Raw genomic sequence first — 21905 nt, 5'->3', positions numbered from 1 at the left:
CCCCAGCTCTGCCCTGAGCCCAGCTCAGCCCCAGCTCTGCCCTGGGCTGGCTCAGGGGCACGGCTGGGCCGCGTTCCCAGGGAGGAACCCACAGGAATTAGCCAAGTAACACTGCTTAATTCCGGGAGCTCCCAGAGCCATTTCCTTTTGCCAGAGCACACTTGCTGATGGGAGAAAGGCAGACAAGCACCTGCCAAGCTTCCAGCTACTGAGCTGCACCAACAAGACATTATGGACTCTTGCCTGGGACTCTGCAATTAAGGGCCAGCTCAAAGCATGCGAGTCAAGATCCCCCTCCCCCTCCCAGCATGACACAACCCCAGAAATTTGCTCTTGGGCTAAAACGAACAATATCCTTGTCCAACCAGTGGTGCCAGGATATGAGCCAGAATCCTCATTAGTGAGGTCTCCATTCCAGCTCCTACTGAACCTCCATGTGTGCAACGCAGCAGTTACTTCTTTAGGCACACTGAGGCTTGGGCACACTTTAAGGCAAGAGGAAAACAGATATGTACAGGATCTGCACTTTGTTGTGCAAGCCACTTCATTTTGTTTGGGAATTTCTGCTTAGGAAGAGCAGACTAAACTCTTCCTACTTTCCCCCACTGAAATGATGCCAGCAGTTTGTGGCCCAACCCGTGGCCCTCTGATTTTTTTTATTACAAAAGTAACTCTGGCTCCTGGCTCCCTACAGATCCCAGTGGCAACAGTGCATTTTAAATGACATGGAGCAAGTGACAGAGGGTAAATAAAGCAAGTCAAAGAGTGGGCGACAAACCTCAAGAACATTGATAATGTCCTTCTCCACTCTAGCTCAGATTCCACCCACCTGTCACCTACAGTCTTACAGAGCACAACCTGCATTCCTCTGCCATGTTCTCATACAAAGTTGTGCTGTATTTTCCCCCTTTAGTATTAAAATTCAATTTTTTTGTAACTGACAACAGCCTCCCATGATCTCAGATAGCAAAGAAGCCAAACTTCTTGTACTCAACAGTAATAAGGCATGAAGGCATTTTCATTTACTGTTTCAAAAACTGCACTGACAGCAGTGAAGGCACAATGCCAGCCTGGGTAGGGAAAAAGCACAAAAGTGTGACAGTGCACTCCCCAAAGTACAGGAAAAGTGAGCTACCCTGTGTCAGGGATTTAGGTCTCTTACCATTTCCATTATGAGGTGTCCACACACAAAGCACTTGTCTGCTGTTTGCTGAAAACCTGAATACTGTTCAAAGGATAGAAAAGAAAGGATTATTAGTAGCCACTCCTCTAGCCACAGAAATACCTTTTAGGTGAAGGCTGTGCTATTTTCCAGCCTGTGCTGTACATGACAGCAAACCATACAGAGGTTTGGGAGACAGAGACTTGGAAGCCTTCACTCTGCTCTCACAGCATGTTCAGATCCCAATCTGGCTCCTGATTCACTGCAACACTTCCACTGACATTTCCACTTAACAATATTATTTTGATTTTTATTTTTAAAGTCTATTTGGCAAGTTTGTGTTTGATGTGTGGAAATTAGTTTGAATTGACTCTTTTAGGGGTTGTTTTAAATAACATAGGACTTACCTCCCAAATCCTGCTCAAATTAGCAACCCCAGACTTTGGACCTACATTTCACTCAGTGCTACATGCAAGTGAGAAAAATGAAGACAGGCCTAAGGAGGATTTAGCTGCTTTGTGGATACCAAGCTTTTTATGCAGGGAAGATCTAGCAGTCCACTCATGGGAGCCTGTGCTCCCTGCACACTCTGGCAGCAGTGAGACACCTCAGCGAGATGATCCAGCCCCAGGTGCCATCCTGTGCCCATGCTGGGGGGAAATACTTTGCCTGAGTGGGACCAAAGCTCTGAGTGTTCTGTTCAAAGTTCCCTGAGTGTTTCTGACCTTAACTTTATACCCATGACCCCAGAGCAGATCCTATTTCAGATGCCAAAGTCCTGAGTTCAGAGGTATAAAAAACCACCCAGGTTATTAGGCCAGACAACTGCCCTGCCAAACTACTGCCCTATGAGCAAGAGGCCTGAGGAATTCCAGCCATGTAATTCTGAAACTGGTGTTTGCAGGGGCTGGACTTTCCCCTCACCCTCTGCTGCCCCATGTCAGCCCAATGCTGCAGAGGGAAGGGGTGCCCAGGGATCTGTGGGCACTGCACAGGGGTGCTTATTGCAGCAAAGCCCACCTGGAATGGACTGCAGCTGCACAAGAGAAAAGATGAGGAAGGGGAGGACGAGTGTGAACCAGACTCTTCTCCCAGAACACAGGTTAATTGGCTCAGGCATCTAATGCATCCTCCGAGCCCCAACAGAGCTTACAGCTTACTCCATCCCCCCCTGGTTAAGTGGGGATTAACTGCCCCTCACTTCAAAAGCCAGTGGTTCCCAGCCTAGAGCTGCCATATGCTTTCCTTTTTAATGGTGTGAAGGGATTACATGTTATGTTGGATCAATAGGTTGGAGACAAAATTATTGTTGCTATGCAACAAAGTGATTACAGAGGAAAAGGTCTCATAGACACTCTGATGGCCCAGAAGTCAGTAAATGATGGGATGGCAGCTGCCAGCCCCAGTTACTGTGCCCCAGGGAACACAGCTCCTGCACTCTTAAGAAACTTTGAAACTTCATCAGAAGGGACCAGGGTGTTGAGGGATGAACTCAGAGCTGGGCAGTCCTAGCTGGCTGTTTCTGCAAGATACTGCTTTTATTTGCTTTTCCCTTCTTCTTACTGCAGAAAAAAGGCCTCACTGCTTGGGATGCTTCTTGGCTGCCCTGTGGCTGAGTAACCCCCTGGCTAGACTGCTTCCTAGGGCTGAGAACTCCAGGCTTACTGGAAACAGGTGGGCAGGTCCTGGTGGCACAGACAGCAGAGGATTAACAATAGTACAAACCCAGCTAATTCTAAAATCCTGCTGGAATGAATTTACCAGCACCATCTGGCTGTCATTTGATAAGGAATGCAAAGGAGCATTCACCCAGCTATTGATTAAGAGGGAACATTATTCCCCAGGAACAGAATGGCGTAGTGGTCAGATTAATGTCATTTACTGCTAACTAGATTGTCATAAATTACACTGTTTGTCAGAAAGAAAGGCTTTGCTGACACAAAATCACGCTTTATATGACTAACCCTATTAAATTAAAACCATGATTTGTTTTTAACAAGAGAATTATTATTAGTCAAACACATCCAGAACTGGATTACCCAACTAAGAAGACTTTGCAAAATGGCAGTAAGTCTAACAGCAGTGATAAAATATTTCATGGGCTCAGGGAGCTGTCCTTTGCCACTCCACTCCCCTCTCTCTGACCACGGGATTGTCCCCAGACAAACTGGAGGCCTGGTTCAGTCAGATCAGGGGTTTGGGTTCAGGTCTGCTTGTGTTTTCAATCTATTTGGACTGGAAAAGAATAGCAGCCTCAGACCCCACTTTCTACAGGATGGCAGTGCTGTGGACACTGCTGTTCAATGGTAAACAATAAAGGATTTTCTTGATGCTTTGGTAGCACACCTGTCAACCTCTGTTTGTTCTTAATTTGGAGAGTTCAAACAAGGCTGCTGTGCTAAATTTTCCATTTTAGAAACAGAGCTTACAAAGTCTTAAAATACTAATTAAAATTGTCAACCTCTGCCTTTGAAGCACTTGATTATTAATAACCTTCACAAATCTTGTGTGTGCAATGAGAGAGGAGTTGTAATTTGCTCCAGACTGCAGACAAAGCAGAGTGGCCTCTTTATTGTCTCTCAGCACACCAGGAGCTCCCGACAGGGGTTCCCAGCGTGGCTGGGTGAGAGCAGCACTGGTCCCCAGAGGGGGAACTGCAGGAGGAGAGCAGGTTACGCTCCACAGCCTTGGAGCCCTTTTTATTACTGACATAGTTGAGGGGGAAGAAGAACTTTTGAGCACATCAACCCTCCCTCATGATCTGGAGATGTGAAACACAGACCGAGGTGACCCAGTGAAGTGACACGAGGTGACCCAGTGAAGTGACACGGGCTGAGGGACAGGACCCTCGTGGAGAAGCCAAATCCCAGCTCTGTGTCCTGTTCCCGTGGTGTTCACATGCCCAGTGTCATGCCCAGTGTCATCTGGGATGTGAACAGGGCACAGTTCAAACCCAGCCCGGCTCTAGAAGGGTTTCAGATGTGCCAGGCTCTTCTGAAAGCAAAGAGTTTTGTGGGCAGAGCAGTGAAGTGCTGTAAGTACAGACCAATCTCCAGCTATTGGGAACATTTACAAGTGTCCAGATACTCTGCATCCACGACAAAAATGAAGTGTCATTTTGAACTTTCCTCAGTATCCATTACAGATGCTCATTAAGCATATATAAAAACATTGAAAGGAGTTGTTATAAAAAGAACAGTTCTCAAGTTCAAAGCTGAAAATGAACAGTTACCACCCTTTACTCTCCTTTCTGTGACTTAGGAGAACAATCCTAGTTACACCAGGATGCAAAGAAAACAAGTACAAGAGGAAGAGCTGGCATATTATTTTTCCTGATTTCTTAATTTTTTCTCAACTGTTTTCTCCCATAATTACCTTGTCCTTGACTTCTCTCCCAGGGTAATAAAATCTCACTTTATATGCACAGATCAAGACTTTGTAATCAAGCTCCCCAATGATACTTATATAAAATAAGACTCTGGGAAACTAAATAAACCTTGAGAAATATGTTAATTATGTTAGAATAGAAGAGTAAAAATAAAGTAGAAGACTTGGCTGGCTGAACATTTCTTTTGTTTGCTGTCCAATATACTTTGATTATCAAACAGGCAACAAAAAATCTCTAATGATCCTGTCCAAGAGTCTTTGTTTCAATGTAAGAGGAAAACAAGTCCCCTTCTGTCCTGAATATTTAGGCCTGTTAGTGTCCTCCTGTGATAATCTTGGGGTTTATAACCCTTCTGTCTAATGTGCAATATATCTAAAAGAAATTAACAATGAATTTTGAGCATACAATGAACAATTATGCATGGAGGATAATCCCACCAAGTATTATGAGAAACAATTTCTCCTGCCTGTCCTCAGTCCTGTAGCAAATCTTGGTTGTCCACCAGGGTCTTTTAAAGTTTGATGTTCTCATCACGATTTTTCCAGAGAAAAACCTTCACAAAACAACATGCCTGAAAAAGGCTCCAGGATCCAAACTTTCTACCTTAGGAAACGTCAGATCTTTGAAAAGGCATGTTGCTGCTTCTCCTTCACATGCCTGGCCATGCCCAAGGAGGGGCTGGTGCACTTCCCTGCTGTTCTGCACTCAACAAAACAAAACCTTCCTCCTGGAAACAGACCCTGGAATCTCATTCAGACCCGTTTTCTTCTTTGATGAGGATGTTCAAAACCTGCTGAAGGCTTGTGCAGGCAGAGCAGTGGGTTGCATTGCAGTGGGTGTGGCAGCTGCTGCCCCGGTAATGGTATGAAGCTGTAAAATCTCCAATTCCCTGCTGCAGCACTGCAGAGTCACCTAACGGGACTGCTCAGCCCAGACTTGAGATCCCCACTCTTTTATGCTTTAAGACCTTTTGAGAGAGATCATAAGGAGGGGGTTTTTTGCCAAAATGCTTCAGGCATTTAGTTCTGAAAACTAATTTCTGAATTGGGTGCTATGCTAATAATGTATTCCAACCCCAGGCTGCCTGTAATCCCTCACAGACTCTCTCCTCCTTGGTTTCCCATTAGCAGAGCATCTGTCTTCTCACTGCTGTATTGTTTGCTCTCTGCATGGGACCCTTAGTACATGGGATACAACAATGCAAGAAATTCATGGGATCGCATTAAGAAAGGGAGAAAATATCAAATTTGGTTTCATGCAGATGGAGTTTTGTTGTTGTTTTTTTACACACATATTTAAATGCAGCAATTAAAATGAACTGGACAAAATGAAGCCTTCTTAGGCTCAAAGATATGGGAGCCTTATGGCAGGTACAGAGATTAGCTAAAGGAAAACAGTCCAGAACTTTACTCTTCATCTCATTGAGACCCCTTCTTATATCTTGTTGCTTCACTCTGTCTTGCAGAGTGAACAAACACCACACAGCACTTGACTTCTTGCTTCTGCCCTTCCACTTTGTCATGTCTGAAGGACAAGGGGAGGGCAAGGAGGGACTTCATCTTCTGCACAGAGGTAACAGGTGGTCTGGCCACACACAAAACTCTGCCCAAACCCAGGAATTCAGCTGGGAGAGAACCCTGCCTCAAGCAGTCAAGCATTTTACAGCCTCTGAGAAGGGAACAGCCATTTATACCCTACAGAACCTCCAGAGCCCTGTGTGTCAGCACTCACCAAGGCTACTGTCTAAATAATTAAGAGCCAATAATGACTTTTTTATCTAGGCCTTCCTTGGAAGCTTTGCAGTGGCAATAATCAAGAAAAAAGCCTGAAGCACCAGCTTTAACTCTGCATCATATCATACAGCCCAACATTTATTAACTTGATTCTCATTTTACAGCACTTCATATTGCACCCACTCTTGCTGGGGCTTATTCACTGTCACTGCTACCATCTACCATGTACACTGGGACACAAACTGTCTCCATAAGAACCTACCTTCCTGGAAAAAAAATAATCTGGATTTTATTCATAACAGTTGTTGAGAGATTTCCATTCAAAACATAACAGCAAGTAAACCCCACATTTATTACTGAAGTGGAAACATGCCACTTTCTCACATCAAACTTTTTTCTAACTCTCCCATAGAAAAAAAATTAATGCTGTCTGCTTACAAGTGTTTGGCAGGAGTTGCACATAATTAGAAGGAGCTTGAGTTCTTTTAAGTGTGCTTCAGTTATTGTAATTTACTTTTCAATGCAATATTAAGAAAAATGGGATAGTCTGACTTTTTGGATCACCATCTCAAGAGCAAAGAGGGGAGCGACTGTCTGGCATGAGACCAACTGGACTTTGTAACACGCTCTTCCAAACATTCCACTAGCAAATGTAACCTATGGGATGGTTACAAAAGCCAGTCAGTAGAGATACATCTCGGAAAAAAACCATCTTTGTCTTTCCTTGTCTGTTTTGCCAGGTCCCATTGACTCATCCAATAACCTGCGACCCACTGCAGGCACTGGAGTGTCCTTTTAGTGAGCACAGACCTTCCTCACATGCTGAAATTTCACTGCATTATGTTTATCCCCATTATCACCTGGGCCTGTGACTGCTCTTCCATAAACCAGGGATTGTTGTGGCCTCAGTGGGGTTCCTCCTGCAGCCCCTCTTTGTTCCCTGGCAGACCTGTCATGTGCCCCGTGCTCAGTGTTCACCCTCAGCTCCTCAGCCTCGGGGCCAACATTTCATATGGGCCCCAGCTTTAAAAATCTGTCCTCTGGGATGAATTCCCGGGAGAAAATCCAGACTCTCCTGCAGTCAATGGGACTTCTGCCACCAGCTTCCATGGACTCCTTGATCCAGACACAGCACTACAGTGTTGTATTGCAATGAGAGGTGAACTGTCAGCTCTGCACACTCTTCACACTGATTCACATCCAAGTCCAAAGTGCAGAGGGGAATCAATATTTGACTCTCTCTACAGATTTTGAAACTTGAATTTTAAGTCCATTTGTAGGTTTGACCCAATGCTTCAATTCAGAACACCCTGATTAATCATCATTAATGTCACATTCATTTATCAAATAAAACCAGGACCACTGGCATACTACAGACTTAGGAAAAAACAAGGAAGGAAAGTATTCAAATGTTTTTGGCAGAGTGGGGCTGGAGAGAGACACACACACAAGCAGGAACACGAACTGCACTCCCTCTGCCCCCGTTCCAGTAACACTGGGAACTGTTTGCCTTTGTTTCAGTGACAGTATCTGGGAGCACAGCAACACTCAGCATTCCTGATGCCTCTGCAACTCCTGTCCCAACACAGAGCCATCCGTGCCTTGAAAACACTCGCAGACCTCCTTAGGCTTCTGCACATCAGGAATACTGCAGCAGATCCCTTTCCAAGATTTGATTCCATCACTCTGCTAAACACCTCAATAAACACCTGGGTCTGTGTGTTCTCTGAGTGGAGCATGGATTTTAATAGCAACTCCCCTAAACAGAACATCCTCCCAGTTATCTAGAACTGTGTTTGCTCTGGGATTCCCATCAGGTATAAAAGGACACAAGCTGCAGCTTCAATTATTCACCTTTTCAACCAAGTCTCTTTTTTTCTGAGTCTCACTCAGCAGCAATGGGCTCTCTGGCTAATGCACCAGTCCCAGGGCTCCCCTCCCAGGGGGGACCTCCAAACATTTATACTCCTTGAGATGGAAAATCAAACCTCTGACTGCAGCTGACACCAACTTCCATTACACGAATTAAAAACTCTCTTCCATGGGCCCCAGCACGTGGGACAGGCCATTTCCCACACTGCCAGGCTTGGAGAACAGCTTGTGCACAGACTGAGAAGAAAAGCCTCATTAGTATTAATATTTACATGGCAGCCCAAGTTAGGATAAGGGTCTTGTTGTGTTTGGTGCTACAGGACATAAAGGTGCGAGCCCTGCTCTAACAAACTGCACATGGCACAGGTAGAACTCCACAGATATCCTGTTCCTTCCCCCACAAAAGGCTGATCACTCCCATTTCCCACCTCCCCACCAGTCTTGCACACCCTGCTCCTTCTGCACTTCTACAATCACTGAGTTTGACAGTTGAGGATAGAAGGTGAGGTCCTGGATGTTCTCCATAGCCAACTTTTGGGTTGCAGTGGCCAACTGTGGAGCAAAGAGGAGGAGAGTGTCCTGAGCAGGGACCAGTCCTGGTGCAGGGGAGGGAAGGATCCCAAGCCCCACTAGATGGGATGGAGAGGACAAGGAAGGCTGGAGAGGCAGCAGCAGGGCTACCACTGCTTGGTTAGGGCTGGGGGTTGCTTGTCCTCCTCCTGCCACAGCCTCAGCCTCTCCCTGCAGAAGGGAAGGAGGGCACGGAACCAGAGAGACACCAGCCCACAGCCCTCCCAGGGGCTGGAGAGGGCAGGAAGGGGCCACCCAAAAGCTCCTGGAGGGGAGGAAGTGGCCACCCCAAGGCTCCAGGAGGTTTGCAATGTGCCAAGTCGCTGTGCACGGCTGGCACGTGCAAAATGAAGTTTTTAGAGCCTTTTTCCTTGAGGATTTATGGGTAAAGTTCCTCCAGTCTCACTCACTCACTGAAATGGATGAACAGCTTTAGATGAAACTTTGAGCAACTAATGACAGCAGAGTTTGCCAGAGGCAAAAACCTGGCGTGAAGAAGTTCAGCCTAAATGATTAAATTTGGCAAAGTTTTATGTAAGAGAGTGAAAGAGAACATCTTAAAAGGAGAAGTTTTGGATGACCTTAATGCTGTGCACTGCAGCTTGTGGTGTCTTTAATAGGTTATTTCCAGAGCATCTGAGTGTCTTCCAGTAGTGCATTAAGCAATGTAACATCTGTCACAAGGTTCATTTTCCCTCTCATCTCCTCCCTTGAGGGAAATTCCCTCATTTCTTAACCTCTACTGGACCCCCACTCAATAATGTTCATTACCTCAAGAGAAAAAGCAAAAGCCTATCAAAAAGGGGGGAAAAAAGAAAAAGAGATAGATAATAGATCTAAGATTCAGGCTGCTTTGGTGACATTTTAAAAGTCTTTTCTGCCAAGAAAAACAGTAATTTCTTTTAAATTTCTTTACATGATATTTAAGCATTGAAAAGGAAAGACAAAATTATTGAGCTATTTTTCCTTCACCCGTGATTATGCAGCAATTTATCAACAAAATGAAACAGGAACATCTGACTGGGATTATTTATTATACAGTAAGGCATTTATTTTTTGTTCACTTCACCAGGAACAGTGTCTCTGTTATGGCTAGTTAGCCATCTGTGTCTGAAGAGCTTTCAGGAAAGGATTAAACTGTCATTTGTTTTATTTCCTTTCATGAAATAACCATCCTAACAGAGCTGGGGCAACACTTGGGTATTGCTGGACTTGCTACCTTAAGGTGGCGTGTAAAGGAGTAACTGGATCTTCCCTGGAGCTAAAGCAAAGCAAAGTTTGGGGGGTTGTGTTTGTTCTTTTTGCTCCTCACACTGAGTAACAGGCAGTGTCCTCCTGGAAATGGCACAGATGGGGCAATGGCTGTGCCATGCTTAGGCAGAAGTGGAATTACCCGTGGATTTATTTTTTGGAATCTGATTCATTCAGTACATTCAGTCAGAATGGCCCGGGTTTAAGCACTGAGAGAATGTGCAGCTGATCAGGGTTGGAAGCAGGAGGCTGACAAAAAAAACCTCAGAAGGTAGAGGTATTCCATGTCCTCCAGGTGTGGGGATTCCCAGCCTCACCCCTCCATTCCCAGCCCCATACATCCAAGGCCAGCACCATGAGGACAACCAGGTTATGTGGCATCCCTTCCCCATCTACAACTCCACAAGTGGCTCTAAAAACTTGGAACACTTGGAAAGAATGAACACAATAGGCTGCCTGGTTCAGAGACAGATAATCTGTGCCCTCAGTAAGAGCAAACATGTGGGAAAACCATTTGCTGGAAGAATGTCCCCTGTGGCTATTGCAGGGTGTCTGTGCCTTGGGCTGCACAGTGCCAACTGCTCATCATGAGTCACATCCACATGTCACTCACAGCTTTGGGCCACAAACCAAAAGTGCTTTTCCAAGCAAGGGGCAGATTTGGAGTGCTCGGCTTGTAGGTCATGTTTTACAGACTGATTTTTTGGGAACACGTGGAAGCCAAAGCTCTGGGGCGCTCGCGGTGCTTTAAGTGATGACTGTGCTCTTTGAAAATGAGACCTGCACAGGATTTCACGGGATTTTGCTGAAATGCAAAAGCCTCTGGGGTGGAAGAGACCCACCTGGAGCAGCTGAACCAGCACTGTGCTGAACCTTGAGGGGACACTTCAGCCAAGGAGGGTGAGCCCTGCTCTTACAAGAACCAAACATTTGAAAGGATTAGCACAAATGGTTTCTCAAGGTCTTGGTTTCCAGGACCACACTTGATACTGCAGTGAATTCCATGTGCCACCTTTGATCGAGAGGAAGAGCTGATCTGTCTTGAGTGAGTGGGAATTAAAAGATCCAGGTATCCCATAGGAGCCACAGCTCTGGAGGCTGCTCCAGCAGGAGCTGGTCTGGCACAGCAAACAGCAGCATTGCAGGAGAAATAAAATACTGACATCTATAGGATGTTAAGCATTTCCAACAGCTACAATAGGAAGACACCCATAAATAATATCCATTTGTCCCTAAAATTTCCTACATTGGTTCCCATCAAGAACCAGTTCAGCTTTCCTGCCCATCATTGTTCACGTGCTCCTTATTGCAGCCCCAAAGTCTCTGTGTCTGGCCTGGACTGGCCCACAGGACATTCCCAGTGTGACCCCAGGGATGGTGGGGAAGAAGCACCTGCAGCGATAAATGGGACAGCCAGAGGCAGCAGTGGGGATGGACAGAGCTCTGCTGGAATGACAGCCCTCCCTGGGAAGGGGCCAGGCTCTGCTCCGGGTTCCAGGGAGGCTCCAGCCACCACCACCCATCCCCATGTACAGTACATTTGCCAGCTGCTTCCCATCGGGATTCCTCCTGCTGGGAGGGCACACAAGGGGCTCATTCCCACCTCTGCTGCTTTGGGGGGACTGTGAGCAAGGAACCATCCACTCCTCACACCTGGCTGTCCCCAGGAATCCATGGAAAGATCATGAGGCTGTTGCAAACCCGACCAGGAACACACAGGCCATTATTCCCTGGCTTTCCCCAGGGTCCCTGGTGTGACAGCACTGCACCTCCTGCCCAAACTGTCTGAGGCTGCTCTGCTTTCTAATTCCTACTATGTTTGCGTCATACTTGAAATAACCTGGTCGCAAGTTGTGGGGCTGCAAATCCACAGAGTTGTGCCCATGCTCTCAAACCTACAGGAGCATCTAATTCTCCTGATCAACTCCCAGACAAACAAAAGCCAAGAAAGAGTAAGGACATCAACAGCAGGCAGCACTGTCTCAGCATAAATACAATTATAATGCTGGTAGGCTGACTCTGTTTACACTCCCAAATTAAAATAACCTTTTTCTTATCCCCCTGCTTAACTTCCCTAACATCCCACTCCCATACTGTCAAGCAGGGAATCCTGCTGCACTCCAGGGAAGCTGCACAAAGATTTGGAGTCATCACAGAGATTGAAATTCTCAGTTATACAGAAAAAGCATTTGGCCACCTGCTTTGGACTGAAAATATCTCTTTTTAGAGAGGATTGGGGTTTCCAAGTTGTCAGGAGCAAGACCTGGGAAGATAAAGTAGTAAAAATAATTTCCTTTTTAATGGCAACTTTGTGGGCTTTTCAACTTAGAGAAAAACTTTGAGCTTTCTCTGCTCCCAGAACTCTAAAACAGGCAAAGCTGTTTTATTTTATTAGTGAAACAACACAATTCCTAGTATTCTTGCTATGACATTTGCTCAGGGAGCTGAGAGAAGAAGCGGTGAGCTGAACACGAGCAGGGACAATGGCAGGATTTGATTTCTCCTGCTGCCTTACACAGCAGTGAGTCCCTTGGTCCTCCTCTCCCCTCCCTCTGTGCTACTGGGAACCTGCTAAAACACACCTGTGGGAGGTTTGGGCTCTTAAATCCGTGTCCTAAATGTCCCAACAGTTCCCTAACTTGCAGAAAGTTTATTCCTATCAGGCCTTTAATCTCAGTTTTCTTGGGAAAATCACTGCAAGTATCTCCCTTCAGAAGCCCACAACAGAACATGTCCAAGAGCTAAAGAGGTTCCCCCCAATCCCATGAAAACTGAATGTTCTCCAAAAGATTAAGATTTTTAGATTTAAAATTCTCGTGTTCAGGCTGAAATTACAAGCTAATAACAACAATCATGTCATTAAGTCTGGATAAAAGGTTTTGATCATGAGGAAACTACATTCCTACACAGTTCAAATTAAACATCTCAAAGGTTTGAGCCACTCCCTCTCACACTCCACCTCCTGTCCCTCACCCTGTGCTTCTGCAGAAACACAGGAAAGAAAGAGCTGAAAAAAAGCAAGGAAGAAAAAATACTTTTCTCTCCAGAATGCAAGAAAAACAGTAACAAGTTCCAGTTATCACAAGAAACTTATTTTCTGCACAAAATACAGCTTGTTTTTTTTCAACAGGCTCCAGCTCACAGGCAGGCTGTGAGTAAAAGTGTAATGCATGAAGGCAAATATGGCTTATATTGTAGGAATTTCCATGATTTTTATGGATTGCATTGATGAGAAAGGCATTTGCACTTTCTGAACTACCAGTTTTGTTGTGGGATATACTTTGAATAATTCCTTTGCAAAAAGCACGATTATATATTCATTAGAAATGGAAAGTTGTTCTGGAAGATCTGAGCTTCTAAATGAATGGTATTTCAATAACTGAGGTGGCATAAATTAAACATACTGACTCTCCAATTCATCTTCCTCTAAGCCATAATATATCATTGCTCTCTAATTGCAATTCCCTGCCATGCTGTCCCTCTTCATCTTAATTCTAAATGGTCTGCCACTTATCAAACCATTCCTGTGCACTGCACAATCCTCACCCTGAACTGCTCAAATGTTTTATTTTGGAACAACACAGCTCAGCCACAAGCATCATTTTTCTCTTCATGACTTAGTCTCTACTGAAGTAAATCATGGAGAGAACAGGAGTTGTCCCTCTGTGGCCAACAGTTCTCAGCTAATCCCAGCCCAGCCCTGGCCCTGGGAGCAGAGCAAGGATTAAGCTGTGCCTGCACAAAGCCACTCCGTGCTCCCGGCAGGAACAGCTCCCTCCTGTTAGGATTGGTATTCCCCAGATGTTTCACTTGGAGCTTGGCAGCCCAGGCTCTGTGGCTGCAGTTCAAGTCCCAGGCTTGAGCAGCTCCAGTGTTTATTCTCATAATTTACACTTTGGGATGGCTTATAGACAGTTATGTACTTGGTTTTACAGCCACCACTTCAAACCCAGGGTCTGATCCTGCTGCTGTGGAGTCAGGGGTAGAGGATTCCCAATTCCACCACTGGCAGGAGGCACCACATCAGAAAACCATCTCTCAAAGCAAACAAGTTAATATAAAACACTGCTTTGGTTTAGAAATAATAAAAAAATGCCTGAAATCTTACTTACTAGGAAGTCTTCTTCACAGTACACCTTGCCATTGACATTGTAGAATGCTTTTCCTCGTAGTCTTCTCCCTGTTTAAACACAGGACCGTCAGAATTTTGTGCTCCATCCCCAAACCCAGTTGTTCAGGATGTGAAGTGAAAAGCACATCCTTCAGTGCCTGTCTGTGGGGTCTGTTCCTGGCCCCTCTCCTCTCCAGAGGGTCCCATCCAGAGACAGGAGTGAGGGTAAAGCTCTTGGTTCTATCCTGCCTTACCAAATCAGGCACCAAACCTTGCCTCAGGTATCATCTAAATATTACCTCCAAGTGCAGGTTATGGAACCCAGATGACAGAAGTTCCTGGGAATCTTCAAATCTAAACCCAAAAATAATTTGGGCAAAAAGACTCCTTTGCAAATCGAGACAATTTTCTTGGCAGGTAAAATCCCAGTGGGCACACAGCCACTGCCATCAACAGCATGTCTGTCTCCAAAGGACCAAGCAAGGGACACTGCATATGAATGTTCCTGCCACCCTTAGAAATATTAATCATCAATGCCACAGCAGCTTCCTGAGACACTAAAGCAGTACAAGGCACACATGATGGAGGGAAGGGCAGGAAAATCACACTGAAAACAAGAGATTTTGTATTCCAGTTTTGACATTTGCCATCTCATTAGCCCTTGTGGAACTCTACTGACAAAGCCTGTGATGGTCATTAATTAACTGATGGTTCCCTTTACAGCAAAGAACTGCACAGCAGACTCCAAAGAGTCCCAACAAAAAGGATTAAAGCCAGGAATTCAAGAACCACCAAGCCCCACCAGGTTTCAGACGCAGCAGATCAGAGCTGTCTTACACCAGAGCTGCTCTGCTGAAAGCAACATTGTTTTGTCAGTGTACCACCACACAGGGAGAGGGCAAAACACACTCATCCCAGCTCACCTTATTCCCACTGTGCCAGGGTCCCACTGGCCAAACTCCCAGGCAGTGGGTGCTCTCCCCAGCCCTGTGCAGCCCTGCCAGGCAGATGGCACAGGGATGTGCTGGCAGGGACACGGAACCAGGGAACCCACAGGTCAACAGATGGCCCCTCCAGGTCACTGCCAAAGCTCCACTCACAGAGTGAGCCTGGACATCTCCTCCAGCTCCACCATAACCACCACAACCTCCGGGAGGGTTGGACTCCGAGGGCCAGCGGGCTGAGCCAGCTGGCCAGTGCTGAGGGGCACGAGTGCTCTCCACCGTTTCCATAAACAATGTGCAGGAAAATGTGATTAATTTTCAGTGCTTGAAAGTGCCTTTGACACGTTGCCACTGCGATCCGACCCTGGGAAACAGCGTGTGGCACAGAGAAGTTGGGATCTGGGCTGATGCTTTGGGAAGTCACATGCTGCATGCGGTTGTCTGGTGGTTTTACTGTCGTGGCCCAGGGAAATGCTTCTTTTGTGTGCACATTCTTGGGCTGTCGATCTCACAGGCTGCTGTCTCCATACTGCTGGTAGGTGGAGTCAGCCCCTGTTTGTCTTTCCAGCTGCCTGGTAGCTCTGGTGGGGACCAGCAGCCTCGTGGTGTAGGCAACATGTTTATCTCCTCTGAGAGCCTTGGGTAACTCTGTGCCATCCACCAAACGAGGCACAGGGCTGGGACAGCAATCAGGGGGTCATGGGGCCTCTCTCGACTGACGCAAGAGCAACCACCTCTAGAACTTCCCTCCTGCTTATCCAAGCTGGTTTTGAACCTCTCCAGTGAAAAGCACATGGAATGGAAGGAAGAAAGGGAAAGAGGCCAGAAAGGCTTTTTAAAGGACACGCTGTCGGTGTCGGGCCCAGCCCTGGCACACAACTTGTCTTTAGACGGTGGGCATGAAGTGGCTGCCCCCAGGCAGGGCCTTGCCTGATGCAGCAGTGCCATCGCTCACACACACCTGCCAGGGTGTTTGGTCAGGTGAGGGAGTGCTGGCCACCCCCTCACCACACCCCCACTGTGGCTGGAAGCAGCAGAGGTAGTTAGGGACAAATCCCAAAGCCCGTTCCGGGAAGGATCTGTGCAGGACAGGAACGCTCTGATATCGTGTCATACGTTATCTTGTTCTAAACAACCAAGCAGGCAATTTTCTTTCTGTAAAAGAAAGATGTTGAATGAGGGAGAGGGAAGGGGTTTGCCTTGGGTGATTGATCCACCCAAAGAACTAACTAGCAGGCCTGCATTCTGAGCTGATGGCCCTCCTAAGACTGTGGGGAGGGGTGAGGAGTTTTTTTTCCTTCCCCGAAACAGGAGGCATTTCACTTCTGCCTTATCTCAGGCAAGGTGTGTGTTGGAGGGGTCCGAGGTTCACTTTGTTTTTTGGCCTGGTCATCTGGCTGTTTCTGGCCCTGGCTTGCCTCCATGTGCCCTGCTCTGCCCCCAGCCCGGACCTGCTCGGATTTCATTGGAGAGGAACCTTTTGGGGAGGAGGTCGCCCTCTCCCTCCTCCGCTCCCGTGTTGGCAGTGACATCTGACCAGCCATGAAAAGGGGAATTCCTGGCCACAGCTGGCCACAGACAGCGTGAGTTTCGTGGGAAGAGCCCCTTTCCCCCCTTCCCCTTCTCGATGGGGGGGAATCTCCATTTTGGCTTCTCCCACACACTGGGGCCCTCACAGAGCGACCGCCAGAGCCCAACCCCTGCTGATCGTGGTTAGAATTGCGCCAAAGGATGGAAAGTATCGAACTGTTTCCTTTTTGAAGGAAACAGTTGGGTACAGGTACAGTTGGGTACATCCTTTTGGGTACAGGATTATTGTTAGGTTGTTTTTTGTGTTCTTTTGTTGTTCTGCCAATACACATATATCCATTAATAACGGGCTGTTATTTTTTCTTTCTCCACACTTCCTCAACTGGAGCCTCTTAATTTCAGACTTACAAGTGCTTAGAAGGAGGAGCTTGGTCTTCCTCATAACTCATCCTCCTTAGCAAAACACTTCAGTCTCATTAAACTGAGACATATGGGGAGGGTCAGCAGAAGGTGCAGGAGGATCTGTATCCCAGTGTGCAGAGCCTGGCAGTGCTGAGGCTGATCGGAATGGCCCAAATTCTGCTCCCGTTGTTTCTGTAGCAAAGCATCACCGGCAGGAGCCAGGGGGGTCAGAGCTTTCCTGGACTGGGATGAAGTGGGAAGCCTCTGACCCAAAGCAAACAAGGCAAACCTGATGTTTTGGAGTGGCTCTCAGACACTTCTGATATCAGATGGGTTTGGCAGCTGATTGCCCTGTGACATGGACCCACCTGAGCACAGCCCAGCCAGGAGCCTCCACACCAGCCCTGTGAGCCCCATTCCCAGCCCATCCTACAAGCCTGAGACCTCTGCCCTACAGAGCACTCCCAGCACAACACCTTTCAAAACTGAGGGAAATACTGTTTTCCCTATTTTCCAGCTAAAAAACCCAAGATACTTATTAGGGAACAGACTTTCCTAAACTCATAAAGCAGGCAAGCAGCTTGCTCACATGATAATGACTATCATTAGCAATGATTAATAAGATTGACAGACCTTTTACCTTAGAAGAATTTCATTCAGGGATAGTACAACAGTTATCTCAAAAACAAGAAACAGCAAGTTTATCACTCAAACGGCTGCTGTGGATGCCTATATTGGCTTTTTCATTCTGCATTTTAGAAATAAAGACAAAAGCCTACGTTCCCCTTGCCCTCCAGAAGAGTTTGCTAAATGCCAACACTGAACACAGTCAAACACCACACTCGAGTGAAAACTGCAATCCAGAGGGAAGTGCTGGCAGCTGCAGCCAGGGAGTCAGGAATCCCAAGGAGAGGCAGTGCTGGGGCCCCAGCCCAGAGCAGCCATGCACCAGGATGGGTGTAACACCTCGGGTTGGGGTACCTGCCCTGAGCTCGAGGCACTGCACAAAGGAGTTCACCTCTCAAGGTCCTGGATAACTCAGGGGCCTCCACAGCACCAGCCTGTTCCATGTAGCTGTAACCCACTATTATCAGTTTGGCAGAGATTACAAGTTAAAACCCCCCTGATGTTCCTTCATCCAGCTGAGCAAAGCACCTGGCAGCCACAGGAGATAACATCATCCTGCCCACTGGCAAACAGGACCTGCTGCTTGGCTTTCCTCTGAATGACTGAGTCTGGCCAAGCCTGGTTACTATTTGCTTTCATAACATTGAAACAAAAAAAGTCAAGAGTTTCTGACAAAACCTGATGCAACTTGCCGGTGGCTCATTATAATAATAATGAGCAGCGGTAACGAGCAGCCCAGCAGTGTGGGGTTTCACTGACACTGCCCTGGCTTCCTCCTCCTGCTCTGGGTGCCCTCCTCGGTGTGTCCTCCCTGTCAGACCAGTTCCCAACAGCAGCAGGGAAGATGCTGTGCTTCACACCCGGGCAGAGGAGCAGCAGCTCGGCCAGGGATGCTTGGGGGTACTCTGAGACAGGCAGAGACACCGAGCCTTGCAGCGTGTGCGCAGGGACCCAACCCCAACCCTTACAGGGAACTCCTTTTTTTCCCTGAGTGCTTCTCAGCCTTGTTTTACTTTACAAAATGAAGCTTATGCACTCACAGGGACAAATGCCTGCTGCAAGTAACATATTTCTTGGCTGACACCCACCCCCTTGAGGGGCAGTGAGCACCAGGATAAGGGGGTTCCACCACCCCACGTGGGAGGCACAGACCTCACAAATGCTCCAGCAAACACTGCAAAGATTCACGTAGATAATCTAGTACATAATAAAATACAAGCTAGAAATTACTCTGTCCCAAAGACCGATCACAATTGGTGTTTGTGACCAACATGACAAACATCCAAAAGAATGCAGGCTTTTGGAGCTTTAAAAATATATATAAAACCAGAATCACCTCTAGGTTTTTAACATCAGTTTTCATATTTAACCAGTTTATGAGTCTCTGGTGTTTAAATGTATCTACCAACTTCCTGCAAAATCCTACTTCCTGCAAAATTTTTATCTCCTACACGTTGCAAACTAAAAGGAAGGAAAGGGAGAGCTGTTGCTTTATTGAAGGGCTCAAATCAAAGATTCGTCTTTCTTGCAAAAGGAAAAATGATACAGGCTGACACAGGCTGTCCTCAACTATTCTCTCCAGCCTCTGCAACACCCCACTGTGTGGTGAAAACACACCAGCCAGGAAGACAAGATGGGGTAAAACCTTTTTCCAATGCTGTTTCAAAAGCTGCTCCAGGCCCCCATGGAACAAACCGTGAATCAGCCCAGGTTCTTGAGGAGGGGCTCCCAAAGAGTGTCCTGCCCCCACCTCCAGCTTAAAAGCATCTTCCAAGCCCTCCCTGCCCCTGCTGGCTGTGGGTATTTGCCTGTGGGGAGGTAAGTTTGTCAAGTCACAGTCTTCAGTGGCACATCTCCTGTCTCACACAGGATGATGCAACTGCATCAGGGGCTGACACCCCCGCCTGTGGAAGGCAGGAGATAGCAATGTCTCGCTGTCACAGCATGGTCATTAGATCTAATCACTGTTTCCAGCATGCTTTGAAGTTGAAAAGTGCCAAAGCATTATTATAATATTTTAAGGACTTTGATGATTAAAAACACGCAACCGTTTGGTAACAATCACGATTTACTAGTACTGTAGTTTCAGCAAGTTCCTGTGAGAAGCCTGCATTGTCTCAGTGCCTGACGCTACTCAAACACAAACAGCTCCCCTCTGACATAATGGGAATGCTGCAGCTCCAGCCCTGCCTCCCAGAGAATGCCCGGTGTGTCCCCGGGACTCCCAGCACGCCGAAAAAAACACACCATCTTCTGATATTCAAGATGTTATGTGCCTCTTCTCACAACTTAATGCAGGAACGTTTCAGTGTTAGAGGGGACAAAAGCGAGATGACTAATAATGTTATTTCTGATGTTACAGCTGTGTGGAACAAGAGGATTCTATTTCAATCACAAAATGTAATTAAGCCCCCACCATACGGAGTGCAATGCAAGAGTTCAGCTGTAGGTATCACTACTAAAGATAAGAAATTCATTAGAGCAGAGCTAATTAACAGTCTGAACAGCTCAAGCTATGGAATATTACTCAGTAGCTGCCATTGCTGTTGGCTGGGGACACGCCTGGGTAACACAGAGCTGGGCTCTGGGACTGCTCCTTCCTCAAGGGCAGGACGAGGCAGGGTGGCTGTACCTGCCCTGTGCCAGGGGCTTGTCTGAGCCCCCAGCACGGCCATGCCCTGCTCCTGCTGGGAAAGGGGCACCCGGGAGCTCCTGGCTTGTCTCACAGCAGCAACACACATACACAGCATCCTCCTCTATCAGCTCTTTCTGGAGGAAAAAACTGTACCACACTGCTTCCCTCCTCGAGATTTCTCACCCCTCTTATTTTATGAACTGTCAGTTCAAAGGCTAAACAGGACATTTCAGTAAGAATCTCCCTGGTCCACGACCCGCACAGCTTTCTGAGCGCGGCAGCCCGGGCTCTTCATGCCTGGCTGACCAAAGAACTGTGCCTATCTGTTTTAGTTAGCAATATTAAACATGGACCTAATTGCTTGTTAACTGCTCCAGACGCCATCTCTGTAGTGGCTGATTTGACACCAGCACCATCACTGGTCTTATTTGCCACCTTAAGTGACAGTCTCCCAAAGTGTTCAGGCTGCAGCGACATGGCAACGCACACACAGCATTCATGTGCCCAGAGTGCTCAGATATTTCCTAGTAAACGTAGCAGTGAAGGGAAATTCCCATGGATTGGCCCAAAGCCCTGTACAAGTGGAACCAGACACAAGGTGGCCTGGGCTGAGCAAATGCAGCTTTTCTGCCATGCAAGGGGTGACCATCCCTCTGAAGAGCACCTGTGTGACACTGTCTAATGACTGAGAAACTGGGACACACACAGCCCAAAAGCTGAAGGGCAAATGAAGTCTCCAGAACCCAAACCTGCTCTCCACAACCCCCCGGGTTCGACAGCTGCTATTTCTGAACAGTGGAAGCTAAACTTTAAGTCACCAGAAGGTTCCAGGAGCCGAAACTTCAAGAGAAATACCAAGTTTTACAAACACAGAATAAATCATGGAAAACATTAAGCAATAACAACCCACCTCTGCTACCTCCTCTGCCCAGTCACCTCTAGCTAAACCAGATGCAGAATCTCACCCAGGAGAGCTGTTCCCTTTCAGCAGAGTAGGTTTGCCTGCCCAGGAATTAAAGATGTGCCACAAGAAAACAAAAGCTCCCAACGCTTCTTCTTTATTTGTTACCATTCCTCCTTTACTCACATGTGAGTTTGGGCCCACAGTTCCCATCCCTCCCTCTGCCCATCTGCCCATAGGTTTTCTTTACACAGGGTTTCTGTCACTCCACCCACTTGAGAATGGGGTGAACCCAGGGCTGCTTTAGCCCCTCTGTAACTGTTAATTAAATTTTTCTCCTCAGTCTCCTGAGGACTCACACAAAGCCACCGAGCACAACCTCTTGGTGAGGGGGTCCCGCAGTGGAGCTGCTGCCACGGCCGGGGCAGAGCGGGGTCTCCGGTGGGAAGGGGCTGCAAGGAGGGGACTGAGCCCAGCCCAGCCCCTGGGCTTGGAGAAACTTCCATCCCCCACCGCCACGGCCCCCTCCCCTCCCCAATGCTCAGGCTTTGTGAAAAAAGGGGTGAATTTCTAGGGCTTTCAGGGTTTTTAAGATGAGGGGGGGAGAAAAACCCAATGCCAAATTCCTTTGAATAGAAGATACTGCATGTTGGCAGAAGCCACTTTTCACAGACTCCAACCGTTTGAAATCTGAAACACTAAAAAGTGGCTACTGTGGATGTGCTGTATTCTTCTTTTCAAAGCAATCTGGCACACAGTTTTGCTCCCCTGTTTCAGGA

The 21905-nt window shown here is 47.1% G+C and overlaps 1 protein-coding gene across 2 annotated transcripts in view; it reads right to left on the bottom strand.

Annotated features, from left to right (window-relative positions):
* The window catches only part of WTIP (WT1 interacting protein), an 84761-nt gene that overhangs the window by 11066 nt on the left and 51790 nt on the right, over positions 1-21905 (bottom strand). For both annotated transcript variants that reach the window (XM_027669364.1, XM_027669365.1), the window contains 2 exons: positions 14089-14156; positions 1163-1225 (listed from right to left, as the gene is read on the bottom strand). In XM_027669364.1, coding sequence (XP_027525165.1) covers positions 1163-1225; positions 14089-14156 — 131 coding nt within the window. The remainder of the gene's footprint in view (positions 1-1162; positions 1226-14088; positions 14157-21905) is intronic.

Source organism: Corapipo altera, unplaced genomic scaffold, assembly GCF_003945725.1.
Source record: "Corapipo altera isolate COAL_440 unplaced genomic scaffold, ASM394572v1 140, whole genome shotgun sequence".
Lineage (NCBI taxonomy): Eukaryota > Metazoa > Chordata > Aves > Passeriformes > Pipridae > Corapipo > Corapipo altera.
Note: the sequence above shows the minus strand (reverse complement) of the source record. Positions and strands in the feature narration are given on the sequence as shown.